This window comes from Salmo trutta, chromosome 16, assembly GCF_901001165.1.
Source record: "Salmo trutta chromosome 16, fSalTru1.1, whole genome shotgun sequence".
Lineage (NCBI taxonomy): Eukaryota > Metazoa > Chordata > Actinopteri > Salmoniformes > Salmonidae > Salmo > Salmo trutta.
Genome location: NC_042972.1, coordinates 59,130,663 through 59,151,293, shown reverse-complemented (window position 1 = coordinate 59,151,293; position 20,631 = coordinate 59,130,663). Strand labels below are relative to the sequence as shown.

The following is a 20,631-nucleotide window of genomic DNA, read 5'->3' as shown; positions in this document are numbered from 1 at the left end:
TAATTTAATGTTTTCAGTGCTTTCCAATGGGTAGAATACTCTATGTCAACAACAGTGTCCACAACAGCATGTGATGTAGCAAGGCTCACGCCATATAAATAGAATTACTAGAACGGACATTCCCAGTCAAGTACATTTTCTGTGATGGGTGCACCGTGTTAAATGTAGAAATAATTATACTTCTATGGCTAACTCCCTCTTTTCTCCCTAGCTTTGCATGCAGTACTGGCCCGAGAAGAGCTCCTGCTGCTACGGCCCCGTCCAGGTGGAGTTCATCTCAGCCGACATCGATGAAGACATCATCAATCGCATCTTCAGGATCTGCAACATGGCCAGGGTCTGTATCACAATAAAGAAAGTACAGTGTCAAACCAGGTTTTAAAATGAATAGGGAACACTGTATAGGTGACTTATTATTATCACAGTCATAGAAACTAGAATCTATGGCTGTAGGACTTTATATGGCTCTGCTCGTTTTCTCTCATAGGTCACAAACTGTATTACATCCCATAGGTCACAGACCAGCATAAAAAAGAAACAGATGCTCAAATGCCAGATGTACTACTGTACATTTGTCTTGCCTCCACTTCTACAACACTCCACTACGATATATCGCTAGGACACTGTCTTGTCAGTTAGACTCCTTCAAATGTCAACCTAATTGCTTGTGCCATGCACACCACATACCCATGTCAGACCTGGGTTAAGATACTATTCTAAATCATTTCTAATACTCTAGCTGTGTTTGAATGAGCTTGCTTGGAAAAATTGAGCAAATAGAATAGTCCCAAAAGTGAAAACCATATCCATTTGGCACTCCAGGCAGGCTAAAGAAAATGCTCAAAGCATGTGAAAGATTTCCAATAGTATCTGAACCCGGGTCTGATACATTGGCACAATCGTCCCGTAAACATTTAGACTCTGCTTTGAGCCCTGCCAATGGGGATGGCGCTAACAGACAGGCCAAGCCTGGCAGCAGACTGGTTCCATATGAGGGGGCTTTATTTTACACTAATACTCATTAGACACCATTAAATCACTGCCACATGAATCCCTGTGTTCGTTGCACTCGGTTACTCCTTTCTCTCTCCTCTACTTCTTGCTTGCTCATGGCCCCCCACTTTAACCAGCAGAGACGGCAGGCTTCGCCAGCCAGCTAATCAACACTTAGCTCCGTGATGGTGCAAAAACCCACAGCGGTGGCTTCTCCAATTTACCATGAAATGGTTCCATCGCCACCGCGAGAAGCACATGACACGGCTCCTGTACGACAAAATGAGTCTCTCCCTTGTTCCCAGCTTGGGCATGGAGCCAGATGACGTCTTTGTTGTGGTTGCCAGTCGTTGGCTTGTTGGCTCTGCTCTGGCTAAGAGAAGCAAAGATGAGTCCCAAATACACTGGGAATAGATGTGCTTCTGATGAGGGGCTCAATGCGTCAGCAGTTAATTAATGACTTGAGTGTTTTATATTTGCAGTGGACACAGAAGTAAACTTGATCCCCCTTCAAATTGGCGAAGTCCCTCTACCAATTTTGATGATGGTTATAATGAGGAGGAAGATTAGCTTGCTAGTGGTTAATGATTGTGCTAAGCATGATGAGGATACTATCTGTGATGTTGTCCATGATGATGATGTTGACCACAACAACAGTGATGATGATGTTGATACCGGCATTAATTTATGATTCTTTGGCAGCCCCAGGATGGCTACCGTTTGGTGCAGCATTTCCAGTTCATCGGCTGGCCGGCCTATCGGGACACGCCCCTGTCCAAGCGCTCCATCTTGCAGCTGGTGAGACGTCTGGCCAAGTGGCAGGAGCAGTACGACGGGGGAGACGGACGCACCGTGGTCCACTGCCTGTGAGTAGCTGAGGGTCTGGCTCAAAGGAAGTTCAGTCTTTGTATTATGGTGACGATATCAGATTCACACATCCATGGAAGTTGTATACTCATACGGTTGTCCATACTAGAACAGTCAAGTCCATGGCATTTGTATGCTGATATGGTGTCCATATTAGGACATTTCACACTTCCATGGAAGTTGTATTTCCATACGGTGTCCATATATCAGAACACAGTTCTTTACTAATACAGTGTCCATACGATACGTGGATAGTCACGTGCCCATGGAATTTATATACAGGGACATTGTATACGAGGACGTTTAAACCAGACATGATGTGGAGGGGTAGAAACGATTAAAAATCAAATGCTGGAATTAATTCAAATTCTGCTGCTAAATGAGTGAAGTTAGTGATAGAAAAAATTCCCTGTATATTCTGTCTGGCCCTACTCATATACAACACTATACTCTCAGACAGGAAGACAATAGGGAATGTGCTTTATGAATGTATTTATCACTGCTCGCTTCCACAGTGATGTTTCCTTTTAGAGCAGGGGTACTCAACTACTATTTGAGAAGGTCTGGTCACACATATTTCCGAGATGGCAAAGGTTATCGGCATAGTAACAAACCTCGACCAATGTGACCCCAAACTGTTCAAACTGTTCCAACAACTCTTGTTGGCGGAGAGAAAATGTTGCCGTTTTAAAGCTCATTCCCTGCAATTCTACACATTTTACCATCGGGCGGAGAGAAAATGGAGCAATTTTAAAGCAAATTTCCTAAAATTCTACACATTTTGCCATCAGGCAGAGAGAAAATGGAGCCGTTTTAAAGCTAAGTTCCTGCAATTTTACACATTTTCCCATGTCTTATGTGTGTATTGATACCTTAGTGACTCAACAAAATCAATGGGTGCCCCCTGGGGATCGAAGCCCCTGGGAACCTAATCTGGCCAACTACAATATTTAGATAGCTAGTTAGCCTAATTTACCCATCTAGCTAACATGGCCAGTAGTTAATCAACTGGACATTTCTCGCAGGTTAAGAATAGCTCTCTAAGGTCTGTCAGTGAAGGACATTGCGAGAGGAAAACTGCCCATGCACTACCAAATTTCGAAATTGTACATTGTGCGTTCAACTATTATAACTCTCAGCAGCATTAAGTTAAAAACCTGACTGAATCCCACGGACAAAAAGTTTTTTAAGTCGGGAGCTCGGATTAAGACCACGGTCCGCCAGTTGAGTATGGCTGTTCTAGAGTATATACAGAGGATGGCAAGTCCTTTGAGACTTTTGTATGACTCTCAACCACACTATTTCTGTTGTGGTGAGAAATTGCTTTTAAAAGTCACATGGAAATAAGAGATATTGACAACACAAAAGACAAATCCATGAGGTTCATGGTCTGTGGCACGTGAGAGAGATGAGATGTACTTGAACTGATGAAGTGATAAGAGTCAGTGACAAAAAGAGGTTAGTGAAAATCATCCCTCCAGGTTATATTTCAGTTTGTGCCACTCACCATGACAAAGGGTTTATCAAGCCCCACAGATATCCAATTAAATGAATGGCCTCAGCTCAAATTCACCGCTCTGTTATCAGTGTGTACTGATGTAAAACTTTGTGGAACCATTTAATTGTATGGAACTGTGTGGGTCTTTTTTAGATAAGCACCACTGTATGTAGCATCAATAAGTGCATCGACGACATCATCCCCACAGTGACCGTACGTACTTACTCCAACCAGAAGCCATGGATTACAGGCAACATCCACACTGAACTAAAGGGTAGAGCTGGCGCTTTCATGGAGCAGGACTCTAACCCGGGTATTTATAAGAAATCCCTTTATGCCCTCTGACGAACCGTCAAACAGACAAAGTGTCAATACAGGACTAAGATTGAATCCTACTAAAACAGCTCCGATGCTCATCGGATGTGGCAGGGCTTGCAAACGATTACGGACTACAAAGGAAACCCAGCCGTGAGCTGCCCAGTGACACGCGGCAACCAGACAAGCTAAGTGACTTCAATGCTCGCTACGAGGCAAGCAACACTGAAGCATTGCATGAGAGCACCAGCTGTTTCGGACAACTGTGTGATCACGCTCCCTGTAGCCGATGTGAATAATACCTTAAACAGATCAACATTCACAAGGCCGCAGGGCCAGAAGGATTACCAGGACGTGTACTCTGAGCATGCGTGGACCAACTGGCAAGTGTATTCACTGACATGTTCAATCGGTCCCTGACTGAGTCTGTAATACCTACATGTTTCAAGCATACAACTATAGTCCCTGTGCCCAAGAATACCAAGGTAACTTGCCTAAATGACTACCGACCCATAGCACTCACGTCTGTAGCCATGAAATGCTTTGAAAGACTGGTCATGGCTCACATCAACACCATCATCCCAGAGACCCTAGACCCACCCTAATTTGCATACCGCCCCAACAGATCTACAGATGATGCAATCTCTAATGCACTCCACACTACCCTTTCTCACCTGAACAAAAGGAAAACATTTGTGAGAAGGCTATTCATTGACTACAGCTCAGCATTCAACACAAAATGTGCCTAAAAGTTTATCACTAAGCTAAGGACCCTGGGACTAAACACCTCCCTCTGCAACTCCCGCTATACGAACTGCTGTCTAGCACGTTCGGAACAGAGAGTTAAAGGAGCAGGTTTCTGGGCACGATAGCATAGATTCAAGGCATAGTGTACAGACAAAGGTAAGGTAGGATGTGAGTACATTGGAGGTAAACCTAGGCATTGAGTAATGATGAGAGAGATATAGTCTCTAGAGACGTTTAAACCAGATGATGTCATCACATATGTAGGAGGTGGAACAACATGGCTGGTTAAGACATATTGAGCAGGGCTAGAGGCTCTACAGTGAAATAAGACAGTAATCACTAACCAGGACAAGGCATATTGATATTAGAGAGAGGCATGTGTAGCCAAGTGAACATATGGGTCCAGTAAGTGGTTGGGCTGACTGGGGACATGGCGATTCAGACAGTTAGCAGGCCAATGCTAACAGTTAGTAGGCTTGGGCTTAACAAGCTACCAGTTAGCAGACTGGGACTGGCAAGCTAGCAGTTAGCAGACCGGGTTAGCAAGCAAGCAGTTAGCAGACCGGGGCTAGCAGTTAGCAGACCGGGGCAGGCAAGCTAGCCTTTGGGGGACGTCGCGATTGGGGTAAGTCTGTTTTTGCCTCTTCGTGCGGTGACGTCGATAGACCAGTCGTGGGATTAGTAGGGTTCCAAGTAGCTCTAGGTAGCTAGCAGGCTGCGGTTAGCAGAATGGGCCTTCAGCGGACGTTGCGCCTGAGGGGCCTGTTGGAATCCTCGGGCAGATTATGTCGGTATTCCAGTCGTAGAGGATCGGCGGGGTTCCGTAGAAGGGGTACGGATATTGTAGCCCAGGAGTGGGCTTCGGTGGTAGCACAGAAGCCCTGGCCGGGCTAGCTTCAGACTAATTGGTGCTTGCTCCGGGATGGAAACACTAGCCAGGAGTAGTCACCCGGGATTGCGGTTAGCTAGTTGCGAAGATCCAGATGAAAATGTTCAGAGTTTGCAGTAGGAATCCAGGAATATGGAGAGAAAAATGTAAAAAATTTACATTTAATTTAAAATAGGTCCATTATGCTCTGGTTTGAGTCACGTTGTTCAAACTGGCTAGAGCTTTCCGAGCTAAAGGTTAGCTGATGACCGCTAGCAATGGTTTGCTGACTGATAGCTGGTAGGTAGTTAGCTGGCTAGCTTCAGTTGAGGGATTCCAGATCCGAAGTAAATAGAAATACTTTAGGAAAAAAAACAGATCCACGCCACATTGGGTGAGGCAGGTTGCAGGAGAGTATTTAGAAGTTGAGGTTTAGGAAAATATTTTTAAAAGATATGCGAAGAAAAAGATGTAAAAAGATATATACAAGGGACACGACAGGACAAAGATAAAAGACATCTGACTGCTACGCCATCTTGGATTCAGCCATCTTGGATGTAAACTGTGCCCAGGTGAGAAACACATCTCCACTGCTAGAAACACAGCATCCAATCTCTTGAAGCATCTGCAAAAGTAACACGCTTGTCTACCTCATCCAAACAACCAAGGCTTGATTTCAATCATTCAGTAGGACAGGCTGTAACCCAGGGAGATCTGAACAAGCTTGTTGCTGGGTATGTAGTAGAGAAAATGCTGCCCTTATCCACTGGTGTATAGGCCTACATAACGTAACGTTGACATTGTTTACATTGAGTAAGGATGCGCAATGTTTTGGGGTTTAACACAAAAGTAATATAACAAAAGTAATATTAGTGTAACTCATTGCTTTTCCCAGGTAGTCATAAATAAAGTAGTAAAGAAGTAACGAGTAATAGGTACTATATAACAATTTTTTTGTAACGACCCCAACACTGGTGCTAATATGGACACTGTAATTATGACTTGTCTCATAGCCAGAGGCATTTGAGCATTTTAGGTGCCCCAGGAAAGAAAAAAAAAGTTTGAGGGAACCAATCAAAGCTCAACACATTCAGGATCACATTTCTGTGCGAGTACTGTTTTTACAACGGCCTCCTATCCAAACCAGCGTGTCAGCTCTCCCTCGCTGACTATTCCGCCGCCTCTGATAATCATAATGGTAGTAGGGTAGTTTCTCTCATTTAGCAATCATAATGTGTATTACCTTGAACATGTTGAAGGAAATACTTCAGCCTCAATGAGTCCCTTCAAGACCCTTCAATACTACTTTTCAGAGATTGTGCAGAGTTTGATTTTGGTTAAGTGGTCAACCATTGCTCATCTTTTCCAAATGCTCCTCATCCTCTCTCTAATGTGTTATGTTTTATGTATCACACGGGTTCTAGTTGAAACCAAATGGTTAGAGAATTGTTAGAGTATTTTCATCATTAATGGTCCGACTGTTTGTATGGTAAGTCATGCAGAATATTGTATGCAGGGGATACAAGGGCTTGATGCTGCCCTAATATGGACTTTGTAATACACACATGGGCTTAAGCTCAGTCTATGTGGATTGGATAGGAGATGGGCTACGGTAGTTTTGCTGCTGGTTTAGATTCGTAGGTTTTCCTCCATGTTTTAATGAATGCCCCAGGTACAATTTGTTACTTAAGTACAGTCCCACGTCCTGCTATACTGTACATGGTACACCTCTCACATTAATGAAATATATTCAACAAAGTAATACAGCATATAGATTGGCTCAGAGATATTGTAAAGGGGCTGTTACAACAGTTTTTTTTACCATATATCAAAACTTTGTGCATCCCAATTAGAGGTCGACCGATTATGATTTTTCAACGCCGATACCGATTATTGGTGGATCAAAAGAGCCGATGCCGAATAATCGGCCGATTTGTATTTATTTATTTGTAATAATGACAATTACAACAATACTGAATGAACACTTATTTTAACTTAATATAATACCAAAATAAAATCAATTTAGCCTCAAATAAATAATGAAACATGTTCAATTTGGTTTAAATAATGCAAAAACAAAGTGTTGGAGAAGAAAGTAAAAGTGCAATATGTGCCATGTAAGAAAGCTAACGTTTAAGTTCCTTGCTCAGAACATGAGAACATATGAATGCTGGTGGTTCCTTTTATCATGAGTCTTCAATATTCCCAGGTAAGAAGTTTTAGGTTGTAGTTATTATAGGAATTATAGGACTATTTCTCTCTATACGATTTATATTTCATATACCTTTGACTATTGGATGGTCTTATAGGCACTTTAGTATTGCCAGTGTAACAGTATAGCTTCCGTCCCTCTCCTCGCTCCTACCTGGGCTCGAACCAGGAACACATCGACAACAGCCACCCTCGAAGCAGCGTTCCCCATGTAGAGCAAGGGGAACAGCAACTCCAAGTCTCAGAGCGAGTGACGTTTGAAACGCTATTAGCGCGCACCCCGCTAACTAGCTAGCCATTTCACATCGGTTACACCAGCCTAATCTCGGGAGTTGATAGGCTTGAAGTCATAAACAGCGCAATGCTTGAAGCATTGCGAAGAGCTGCTGGTAAAACGCACAAAAGTGCTGTTTGAATTTACATTTTAGTCATTTTAGCAGACACTCTTATCCAGAGCAACTTACAGTAGTGAATGCATACATTTCATAAATTTTTTCTCCGTACTGGTCCCCCGTGGGAATCGAACCCACAACCCTGGCGTTGCAAACACCATGCTCTACCAACTGAGCCACGTGGCTTACGAGCCTGCTGGTGCCTACCATCGCTCAGTCAGACTGCTCTATCAAATCATAGACTTAATTATAACATAAAACACACAGAAATACGAGCCTTAGGTCATTAATATGGTCGAATCCGGAAACTATCATCTCGAAAACAAAACGTTTATTCTTTCAGTTAGAATACGGAACGGTTCCGTATTTATCTAACGGGTGGCATCCATAAGTCTAAATATTCCTGTTACGTTGCACAACCTTCAATGTTATGTCATAATTACGTAAAATTCTGGCAAATTAGTTCGCAACGAGCCAGGCGGCCTAAGCTGTTGCAAATACCCTGACTCTGCGTGCAATGAACGCAAGAGCAGTGACACAATTTCACCTGGTTAATATTGCCTGCTATCCTGGATTTCTTTTAGCTAAATATGAAGGTTTAAAAATATATACTTCGGTGTATTGATTTTAAGAAAGGCATTGATGTTTATGGTTAGGTACAGTCGTGCAACGATTGTGCTTTTTTCACAAATGCGCTTTTGTTAAATCATCCCCCGTTTGGCAAAGTTGGCTGTCTTTGTTAGGAAGAAATAGTGTTCACACAGTTCGCAACGAGCTAGGCGGCCCAAACTGCTGCATATACCCTGACTCTGTTGCAAGAGAAGTGACAATTTTCCTAGTTAAAAGAAATTCATGTTAGCAGGCAATATTAACTAAATATGCAGGTTTAAAAATATATACTTGTGTATTGATTTTAAGAAAGGCATTGATGTTTATGGTTAGGTACACGTTGGAGCAACGACAGTCCTTTTTCGCGAATGCGCACCGCATCGATTAAATGCAACGTAGGACACGCTAGATAAACTAGTAATATCATCAACCATGTGTAATTAACTAGTGATTATGATTGATTGAATGATTGTTTTTTATAAGATAAGATTAATGCTAGCTAGCAACTTACCTTGGCTTCTTACTGCATTCGCGTAACAGGCAGGCTCCTTGTGGAGTGCAATGTAAGGCAGGTGGTTAGAGCGTTGGACTAGTTAACTGTAAGGTTGCAAGATTGAATCCCCGAGCTGACAAGGTAAAAATCTGTCGTTCTGTCCCTGAACAAGGCAGTTAACCCACCGTTCCTAGGCGTCATTGAAAATAAGAATGTGTTAACTGACTTGCCTAGTTAAATAAAGGTGTAAATGTTTTATTTTTTTAAATCGGCCAAATCGGTGTCCAAAAATACCGATGTCCGATTGTTATGAAAACCTGAAATCGGCCCTAATTAATCGGCCATTCCGATTAATCGGTCGACCTCTAATCCCAATGGACGATTCTGATCGACTCTCTTTACCCACTCTTTTACCTTCTCTCCTTCTTTCTTTACTCTCTCCCACTTTCTTTACCTTTCTTCTTCTTTCTTTACTCTCTCCTTTTTTACCTCTCTCCCTCTTTCTTTACTCTCTCCTTTTTTACCTCTCTCCCTCTTTCTTTACTCTCTCCTTTTTTACCTCTCTCCCTCTTTCTTTACTCTCTCCCTCTTTCTTTACCTCTCTCCTTCTTTCTTTACTCTCTCCCACTTTCTTTACCTTTCTTCTTCTTTCTTTACTCTCTCCTTTTTTACCTCTCTCCTTCTTTCTTTACTCTCTCCCTCTTTCTTTACCTCTCTCCCTCTTTCTTTACCTCTCTCCCTCTTTCTTTACTCTCTCCCTCTTTCTTTACCTCTCTCCCTCTTCTTTACCTCTCTCCCTCTTTCTTTACCTCTCTCCCTCTTTCTTTACCTCTCTCCCTCTTTCTTTACCTCTTTACCTCTCTCCCTCTTTCTTTACCTCTCTCCCTCTTTCTTTACTCTCTTTGCCTCTGTCTTAACAATTATGTCCTCCTAAAGGTTTCCGCATTCTTTGGTTGGCTGTCGCCTAGCCGAGAACCGAAAGGCACTACAGAGGGTAGTGCGTACAGCCCAGTACATCATAGGGGCCAAGCTTCCTGCCATCCAGGACCTCTATACCAGGCGGTGTCAGTGGAAGGCCCTAAAAAGCCATCCTAGTCATAGACTGTTGTCTCTGCTACTGCACAGCAAGCGGTACCGGAGCGCCAAGTCTAGGTCCAAGAGGCTTCTAAACAGTTTCTACCCCCAAGCCATAAGACTACTGAACAGCTAATCAAATGTCTTTTCAGAATATTTGTAACCCCCCACTACGCTGCTGCTACTCTGTTATTATCTATGCATAGCCATTTTAACAACCTGCATGTACATAATTTTAACTACCTGCATGTACATAATTAGCTCAATTACCTTGACACCGGTGCCCCCACACATTGACACATTGACTCTGTACCGGTACCCTCTATATATAGGCCCGCTATTGTTATTTACTGCTGCTCTTTAATTATCAGTTTTTCTTATCTCTTGCTTTTTTCAAACTTTTTTTGTAGTTATTTTCTTAAAACTGCATCGTTGGTTAAGGCCTTGTAAGTATGCATTTCACTGTAAGGTCTACTACACCTGTTGTATTCGGTGCATGTGACAAATAAAATGTGATTTGATTTGATTTGACATTCGCTTGAAAAATGAGAAATAGTACTGTTTGTCCATCTTGAGATGCAATAGCCAGTATACACTTCCTCAAAATAGTTTGAATTAATCTAAGATAACTCAATGAATCTGTCATTAATTTCAACATTTTTGCTAAGGAGATCTTAGTCACGCTATTGTACATCTAACTATGATGTTTGGCGCAGTATTTATCACCTGAAAATGTGTCCCACGTTCTCAACTGAAAACAGAAATGAGTCAGCTATCGTTGAATGACAACAAATACTTAATTTAATAATCTCTACTGTTGACCAATCACCGACAAAGGGGCGTAGACTTTAATTTCTGAAATTCTGCTTGCATCTAGAAAAAAATGTGTGTGCACGAACAGCCAGAAAATCCTTGCTGAAGGCCAAAATGGACAAAAACGTCACATAACGTTGTCATAATATATGCACAAACTGTTTCCGAACTGTTTATGATGGGAAGCATGAGGAAGCCTGTATTCGCTCTCTCTGTCCCGTTCTCATCCCCCCCTCTGTCTTAATTATTCCCTCTTTCTGTCCCTTACCCTGCCCCTCCATCGCTCTCCCTCTTCATCTCTCTCCCTCTTCATTTACCTCTCTCCCTTGTTCTCGGTCTCATTCTCTCCATCTTCCTTTGGCCTTTTCTACCTTTGTCCCTCTTCCTCGCTCTCTCTGCCCCTTTCTCATTGCTCTCTTTACATCTCTTTTAACTGTTCTCTCTATCCCATTTATCCACCTTTCCTTACCTATCTTTTAACCTCTCTCTCCAACAGGATGGGTGGTGGACGTAGCGGTACCTTCTGTGCCATCTGCAGCATCAGTGAGATGATCCAGCAACAGAACATTGTAGATGTGTTCCACACCGTCAAGACCCTGAGGAACAACAAATCCAACATGGTGGAGACTATGGTACGTTCCACTGACCACTACAGGTGATGTGGTACTGTATAGGTGGCTTGAGGAGGGTTTATTAGTACCTATCAGCAATATCAGACACATTCAGGACACACAGTTGTGGCTGTATTGGACAGGTTCGAGACCATACACAGACGGGTAGACACAGCCACAGAGACACATGCACACGCATGTACGCACACACATTCTCAGGCTGATGACTTGCTATTGCAGGTGTTGTGTTAACAGATGTCTCTACGCCTTCTCATATAGCCTCAGAAACCAGATGCTTCATTTGGCAGATCCATCTCAGGATGGGCACAGCTGTTCTCTTAGAATTAAAGTAGATTTTGGGGCAAAAGACAACTACTGTAATAAAAAAGTTATTGGTGACTTTGAAGATACCGTCATAATAATCGATGAAATTTCGATGAAAGACGATTTTATTCTCTTTATTTTTCATCTAGCGTTATACTACAGCATTGTTTAATACGCTTTTCTGATTGGCTAGAAGGGCATTCTAGAATGAAAATTAAAACCAGATAACGGGACAGTTGGAAAAGATATAGGGACACCTTGCAATCATGACGCAATATGCCCTTACACATGCAGATCGTACTTGCTATAAAGTTACAGAAAGCTAAACCAACAACTACACAAACTGAAATTGGATACATTGTAAATACAGGTCCAACAAGGAAAAAACGGAGCTAGCTAGCTAGCTAGCTAGTATTGATTTGTTTTTGCAGAAACATCTTCTTGGAGCATTTGATGACCTAACGTGGTGAGTGATGTACATGAATTTCTCCTGTCCCCTTTGCATCTAAAGTTGTCAAATCCTCCAACATGTTTCTAGTTAGTGAAGTAAGCTTGTCTGTTTGTCTGAAGCCTTGATGGTTTTTGCGACTGCACTTGAAGAAACTTGAAAGGTTCTTGAAATTTTCCATATTGACTGACATTTTTGTCTTAAAGAAATGACAGGCTGCCATTTCTTTTTGCTTATTTGAGCTGTTCTTGCCATAATATGGACTTGGTCTTTTATCAAATAGGGCTGTCTTCTGTATAACACCCCTACCTTGTCACAAAACAACTGATTGGCTCAAACGCATTAAGAAGGAAAGAAATTCCACAAATGTGCTTTTAACAAGGCACACCCGTTAATTGAAATGCATTCCAGGTGTCTACCTCATTAAGCTGGTTGAGAGAATGCCAAGAGTATGCAAAGCTGTCATCAAGGCAAAGGGTGGCTACTTTGAAGATTTTCAAATATAAAATATATTTTGATGGAACACTTTTTTTGGTTACTACATGATTCCATATGTGTTATTTCATAGTTTTGATGTCTTCACTATTATTCTACAATGTAGAAAATAGTAAAAATAAAGAAAAACCCTGGAGTAGCTGTGTCCAAACTTTTGACTGGCACTGTATATATAGCTCATTCGGAAAGTATTCAGACTTATTCTAAAATGGATTTAAAAAAAAAATCCTCATCAATCTACACACAATACCCCATAATGACAAAGCGAAAACAGGTTTTAAAAATGTACCGAATGTATACAATAAATAAAACAGGAATATGACATTTACATAGTTATTCAGACCTTTTACTCAGTGCTTTGTTGAAGCACCTTTGGAAGAAATTACAGCCTTGAGTCTTCTTGGGTATGACGCTGCAAGGTTGGCACACCTGTATTTGGGGAGTTTTTCCCATTCTTCTCTGCAGATCCTTTCAAGCTTTGTCAGGTTGGATGGGGAGCGTCGCTGCACAGCTATTTTCAGGTCTCTCCAGAGATGTTCGATCAGGTTCAGGTCCAGGTCTAGGCTCTGGCTGGGCCACTCAAGGACATTCAGAGACTTGTCCCGAAGCCATTCCTGCGTTGTCTTGGCTGTGTGCTCAGAATCGTCTTGTTGGAAGGTGAAACTTCGCCCCGGTCTGAGGATAAACGCTGGTCATGACTCAGATCAACACCATCATCCCAAAAACCCTAGACCCACTCCAATTGGCATACCACCCCAACAGATCAACAGATGACGCAATCTCTATTGGACTTCACACTATCCTTTCCCAACTGGAAAAAAGGAACACCTATGTGAGAATTCTATTCATTGACGACAGCTCAGCGTTCAACACCATAGTACCCTCAAAGCTTATCACTAAGCTAAGGACCCTGGGACTAAACACTTCCCTCTGCAACTGGATCCTGGACTTCCTGACGGGCAGCCCAGGTGGTAAGGGTAGGTAACAACACATCTGACATACTGATCCTCAGTACGGGGGCCCCTCAGGGATGCGTCAATAGTCCCCATCTGTACTCCCTGTTCACCCATGACTGTGTGGCCAAGCATGACTCCAACACCATCATTATGTTTGAAGATGACACAACAGTGGTAGGCCTGATCACCAACAATGATGAGACAGCCTATAGGGAGGATGTCAGAGACCTGGCAGCCTGGTGAAGGATAACAACCTCTTGCTCAACATGATTAAGACAAAGGAGATGATCGTGGACTATAGGAAAAGGAGGGCTGAGCATGCCCCCATTCTCATCAATGGGGCAGTAGTGGAGCAGGTTGAGGCATTCAAGACCCATGGTATCCAAATCACAAACAAATGAACATGGTCCAAACACACCAAGACAGTCTTGAAGAGGGCATGACAATGCCTATTCCCCCTCAGGAGACTGAAAAGATTTGGTATGAGTCCTCAGATCCTTACAAAGTTCTACAGCTGCACCATCGAGAGCATCCAGACTAGTTGCATCACCGCCTGGTATGGCAACTGCTCGGCCTCCGACCGCGAGGCACTACAGAAGCTAGAGCGTAATTCCCTGTACATCACTGGGACTAAGCTTCCTGCCATCCAGGACCTCTATACCAGGCGTTGTCAGAGGAAGGCCCTAAAAATTCCCAAAGACTCCTCAAGCCATAAGACTGCTGAATTTGCGTTTTTTTATGCTGCTGCTACTCACTGTTTATTATCTAAGCATAGTCACTTTACCCCTACCTACATGTACATATTACTTTGACTAATCTGTACCACCACACATTGACTTGGTACCGGTACCCCCTGTGTATATAGCCTTGTTATTGTTATTTTATTATTGGCCGTTTATTTTTGTAACTTTAGTTTATTTAGTAAATATTTTCTTAACTATTTTTTTTCTTCAAACTGCATTGTTGGTTAAGCACTTATAAGTAAGCATTTCACGATAAGGTTTACACCTGTTGTAATTAGCCCATGTGACAAATAAAATTGTATTTGATTTGAGGTTCTGAGCGCTATGGAGCAGGTTTTCATCAAGGATCTCTCTTGACTCCGTTCATCTTTCCTTTGATCCTGACTAGTCAAACAGTCCCTGCCACTGAAAAACATCCCCACAGCATGATGCTGCCACCACCATGCTTCACCTTAAGAATGGTGCCAGGTTTCCTCCAGACGTGACGCTTGGCTTTCAGGCCAAAGAGTTGAATCTTGGTTTCATCAGACTAGAGAATGTTGTTGAAATGTATGCACTCACTACTGTAAGTTGCTCTGGATAAGAGCGTCTGCTAAATTACTAAAATGTAAATGTTTCTCATGGTCTGAGAGGCCTTTAGGTGCCTTTTGACAAACTCCAAGCGGGCTGTCATGTGCCTTTTATTGTGCTTCCGTCTGGCCACTTTACCATAAAGGCCTGATTGGTGGACTGCTTTAGAGATGGTTGTCTTTCTTGAAGGTTCTCCCATCTCCACAGAGGAACTCTCGAGCTCTGTCAGAGTGACCATCGGGTTCGTGATCATCTCCCTGACCAAGGCCATTCTCCCCCGATTTCTCAGTTTTGTGGCCAGCTGTAGGAAAAGTGGCCAGCTGTTGGAAGAGTCTTGGTGCTTCAAAACTTATTCCATTTAAGAATGATGGAGGCCACTGTGTTCTTGGGGACCTTCAATGCTGCAGACATTTTTTGGTACCCTTCCCCAGATCTGTGCCTCGACACATTCCTGTCTACGCACAATTCCTTCAACCTTATGGCTTGGATTTTGCTCTGATATGCATTGTCAGCTGTGGGACCTTATATAAACAGATGTGTGCCTTTCCAAATCATGTCCAGTCAATTGAATTTATCACAGGTGGACTCCAATCAGGTTGTAGAAACATCTCAAGGATGATCGATGGAAAAAAGATGCACTTGAACTCAATTTTGAGTCTCATAGCAAAGGGTCTGACTGCTTATGTAAATAAGTTGTTTCTGTTTTTTATTTGTAATACATTTGGGAAAAAATCTATAAACCTGTTTTCGCTTTGTCATTATTGGGTATTGTGTGTAGATTGATGAAGAAAATGTTTGATTTAATCAATTTTAGAATAAGGCTGTAACATTATTTGGATAAAGGGAAGTGGTCTGAATACTTTCTGAATGCACTGTATACATTTCTACCGGTAAATGTTTGCTTTGTATTGTTTTCTTTGGCAACAGTGGTATAAGCAGGATAAACAGCTTAAACAAATGCAACGGAATAAACATTGCTGTTATTCTGGCTGCAGACTGTGAAGCCATTGCTAGTTGGTTAGCAGCAAGCAGCAAGCAAGGGATAAGAACGTTGCCACTGGGCATGGCAATGGAACATAAAGAACGAACGACTAGTTTGTATCCATAAATATCAAACTAATCTCTGCTTGTGTTTCTTTTTTAATAATGATAAAAAATGAGTCAAATTTCTGACAGATTGGTAATATGACAATCGTGCCAATGACTGACTAGTGCTCTGTCTTTATTTCCCTTTTCTAGGAACAGTACAAGTTCTGCTATGAAGTCGCTCTGGAGGCCCTTAGCTCATTCTGAGAGAGCAACGCTGCCTCTCGTGTCTGTGGGACACAGTGCTGACACTGCAGAGACACCAACCCATATGAGGCAGCGGATGTGTGTGTGACCACACACACGTGAAACTCTATATGAAAAAAAAAAACGCCCTCCACACTGGGGTTATGTGTGTGCTTTTGCAAGACTGGGACCCCTTTTGCTTGTATAAAGAAAAAATGGAATGAAAACCTTTAAACACAGCTTTCCTTCTCTTTCTTCAATGTCCATCTTGGACTGTGATGTGATCTTGTACAGTAATTTCGTTTTTAGATATATGCCTTGAATTGTATTCCCTCAGTGTAAAAATACAAACCAAGAAAATATACTGACATGGCTTCAGCTGATGGGGATTAGAAAAACACACACACAAAAACAACACAATCAGATTAACAAACATAACTGATACCACCATACAGACGAAGACAAATGCAAGATGCAAAGATTTGAACTCTACCTGGCTTTGCACCTCTTTTTAAAGAATATTAATAACGACTGTATAATATATTTCCCCCTGTTTTAACAGACACAAAATGGCAGATATTTTTTGTAATTCTTTGGATTTTGTGGTTCCTGCAACTCCTTTACATCCATGTGCACACGTTGGTTTTCTCACATTCGCAAAGTGACATTTTCTGTCAATGTCTTGGTTTCTTTTGGTATTGTGGCATGTTCTCATCCTGTTGTCCCATGGCTCTTGTGCTGTGCAGACAATCATGAATTATTCTGGGCCCGGTTTTCAAAAGCATTTTAAGGCTAAGATGTGTTTTGGAATCCAGGCCCTGGTTTGCTGCAATGAAAATGAGAGAAGAGCCAGTCAACACTTTAGCATTCTATGCTGGCTCTACACAGTATTCATCAAAACTTATTTTACATTCATGTGTTTTGTCATTTGCACTGTATTTTGCACTGCTTTACCTTCAATCCCATTTTAAAATGGTGTCGTGTAGGGGAGACTAGGGGCAATCGTAACAGGGAGCAATTGTAATACATTCCATTTCTCCAAACAGAAACAAGCTAGAGTGATGAAACACACACAGTACATTTAAGTTATGTCCCTGCTTGAAAAGTTACAGCCAGATATCTCACTATATTCACTTTTAATGGGCAAATGATTGTTTTTCAGGGATGAAAGTAGTTTTTTCCACCGGTTGTATTTTTACTATACTGCCCTTAGCATTAGTGTCCAATAACTCAAACTATCATAATTTTCATCACTATATATATATATACATTGACATGAATGACATGTCACTATTGTTGTCTCTTACTAGGCACATGATATTTTGTCATGGCTGCTGGGTTGGGGGCAATTGCCAATTGTAATTCAGTGTTAAAATGACCCTGAGCCAAGCAGCCAAATTATGAAAACAAGTGATTTTAACTAAGATTGTATGAATTATACAAATAACTTTAAATAGCCGTGGTATCCTGCAGAGTGCCACAGAAATTGTAAACAGATATAATCTGGAAACCATCATATTGTTCAGATATTTTGAGAGGAACCAAATGGCCATGCACAAACACAGGTTTACTGTAATTATTGTTTACATACAAAAAAAATGCATATTTATTGAAAAATCATTACTTACGTCTATGATAATATGATAACTTAAAAAACATTCATGTTTATGAATTAAGTGAATTTATTCTGTTAATTTTTTAGGTGTTACATTTGACCCCAGCTACTGTTACAATTGCCCTTGACACAGGGCAAATGTAATGTCCGGACCTTTTGGATTACAATCAATATTGTGATCTGACAGTCATATGTACAGACATATAAATGGTAGGAATGATTAGGACACAGATAAAATAATTATTGGCCTAGTTCGAGTGGTCTCTGAGCAAAAGAGTTAGATGATTGGCCTAGTTTGAGTGGTCTCTGAGCAAAATAGTTAAATGATTGGCCTAGTTCAAGTGGTCTCTGAGCAAAAGAGTTAGATGATTGGCCTAGTTCGAGTGGTCTCTGAGCAAAAGAGTTAGATGATTGACCTAGTTCGAGAGGTCTCTGAGCAAAAGAGTTAAATGATTGGCCTAGTTCGAGAGGTCTCTGAGCAAAATAGTTAGATGATTGGCCTAGTTCGAGTGGTCTCTGAGCAAAAGAGTTAGATGATTGACCTAGTTCGAGAGGTCTCTGAGCAAAAGAGTTAGATGATTGGCCTAGTTCGGGTGGTCTCTGAGCAAAAGAGTTAAACGCAAACATTTTTACAATTGCCCCAGTCTCCCCTAATTTGGTCGATAGTGCCATACTCACATCTTTAAAAATATACAATTTTAACCAAATTGTGAAGAAACATATCAGCCTAAGGATAGAGTGGCATAACATTGTATTAATGTCCACCTCAAGCTTGTCAAGCACCGTAGCAGCCCCCACCCTACTGTTTCCCAGTCTCAGGATTTGGATAAGAAGACTACTTTGTTTTTCATCCCTGTCCATTCTGCGCTCATATTCTACTTTATAAGAGCAGTTTGGCTTATTGTGATGCTGTCCTAATATGGACACCGTAACCGTGTCCTGCCATTACTCTCCGCCCATGCATCTCATGCATACTGTTTGGAGAACTTCGGATTGTCTTCATCCTCACTAGACATGGAAACAGAATCCATCTGAGATTGTGAATCCAACTCTTGACTGAGGGTGGGATTTAATTAGAGCGCTCTAGTCGACAATTCTGCTTTTGAAGGCAGTGTTTGCAGCATTTGCAGAAATCGCATTCAAGGCAAATACTGCAGATGGCTCAATTGGAAACTACCTTTAAATGTCAACCTTGCTATAGAGAGTTTTGGATTGAATCCCGGCCTGGGATTTGTGCACGCTAACAGTGTTTTGACTAGGTTTTCTGTCCATTGAACAGTTTTAGTACAGTATTGTACAGGGCTTTGTCAGAAGAATGTTTTGCTGAACATGGACAGTGACTTTCAGTATGAGGTGCAGAAGAAGTATTGTGTCAACACACAGCATAGTTGTATTATTAACATGCAGCTGTTTGGTGACTCGAACAAAAATAGAAACAGTGTTGGAATTATAATGAAGAGAGGTCAATGCAAGTTGTTTATTTTGCTTTTCATATTTCCACTGTCTATTATATTTAGTTTTCCTAATTTTTCTCTTGAATTTGTTAAAAAAAAATGTTGTCTAGCAAAGTGATATTTAGATCTGGTGATGAAATTGCCATGGATGTTTTGTTGTTTAAAAATGTGGTTACATCAAATAAAGGGACCAAAATGTTGATCAAATTATTTTAATATTATTTTTTCAACACATTTTATCAACCAATTTACAACTATTGATATTATCTATAGTAAATGTCAAGCCTACATTACAGTAGGATTGTGAAGTGGAAAGGTCAATCTCAGGAACGGTCAAACAAAATACTGATGAATCAAGATCCGAACCTCCTCCCATTTTAACTATCTATTCCCAGACACCACATTCATATAAATGAATACATTTGCATATGCATCAATGACAGAGATGCACCTTGGCATTATCCTTATCAATCACAGCTAACTGAGTCATAAGAGAGCCTCTCTGCTTGTCATTTTAGCTCCCGTCATATATATGTGTGTTACACAGTAAGACATACACGGACAAATGCAAATGAAATAATTAATTCTAGTCTCATCCATTTAACATTATAAATGTTGCGTACGCACAAAATATGCCACAACATGCGTGCGGCAGTATTCAGCAAATTATAACATTTAAAAAATATGAACTTGACATGAGAATGTGCTTATCCTCCCGCAAACTTTAGACCATGGGTGCGCACAGTTTCTAGTGGTTGAAGTCTTGCATTGCAAGAAGGTAAAAGTAGTCTAGAAGTAGCCTTGTGCAAATGGGGAATATATGATGACACTCTTATTTATAACAAAAGAGCAGGTAGGCCTAGCTAAATATCAAGATATAACAATATGCAATAATTTGCCTTCAGTGAGAAGAGCAAAAATCTATGTATATTTTATTCTATAATAATTAGAAATAGGCATATATTTCCCTATAAGTTTTTTTTATTTACATGATCATTCCTCAGCTTTTCTGACTGTGATGGTTTCATAGGCTACTTGCGAAATAGCCTATAGTCCTACAGCATTTAGGATAGGATGAATGGTAGCCTCTCTCTCATTTAATTGGACTCTACAAGGTGTCGAAAGCACTCCACAGGGATGCTGCCCCATGTGGATCCCAATGCTTCCCACAGTTGTGTCAAGTTGGCTGGACGTCCTTTGGTTGGTTGACCATTCTTGATACAGTGTCTTGCAAAAGTATTCACCCCCCTTGCCGTTTTTCCT

At 41.4% G+C, this 20,631-nt stretch overlaps 1 protein-coding gene across 9 annotated transcripts in view; it reads left to right on the top strand.

The window, feature by feature from the left end:
* The window catches only part of LOC115151117 (receptor-type tyrosine-protein phosphatase T), a 587,678-nt gene extending 568,102 nt beyond the window's left edge, over window positions 1–19,576 (top strand). For all 9 annotated transcript variants that reach the window (XM_029695125.1, XM_029695122.1, XM_029695121.1 and 6 more), the window contains 4 exons: window positions 212–337; window positions 1,696–1,859; window positions 11,377–11,512; window positions 16,267–19,576. In XM_029695125.1, the coding sequence (XP_029550985.1) occupies window positions 212–337; window positions 1,696–1,859; window positions 11,377–11,512; window positions 16,267–16,320 (480 nt within the window). In that variant the 3' untranslated portion in view covers window positions 16,321–19,576. The remainder of the gene's footprint in view (window positions 1–211; window positions 338–1,695; window positions 1,860–11,376; window positions 11,513–16,266) is intronic.
* The last annotated feature ends 1,055 nt before the right edge of the window (window positions 19,577–20,631 follow it).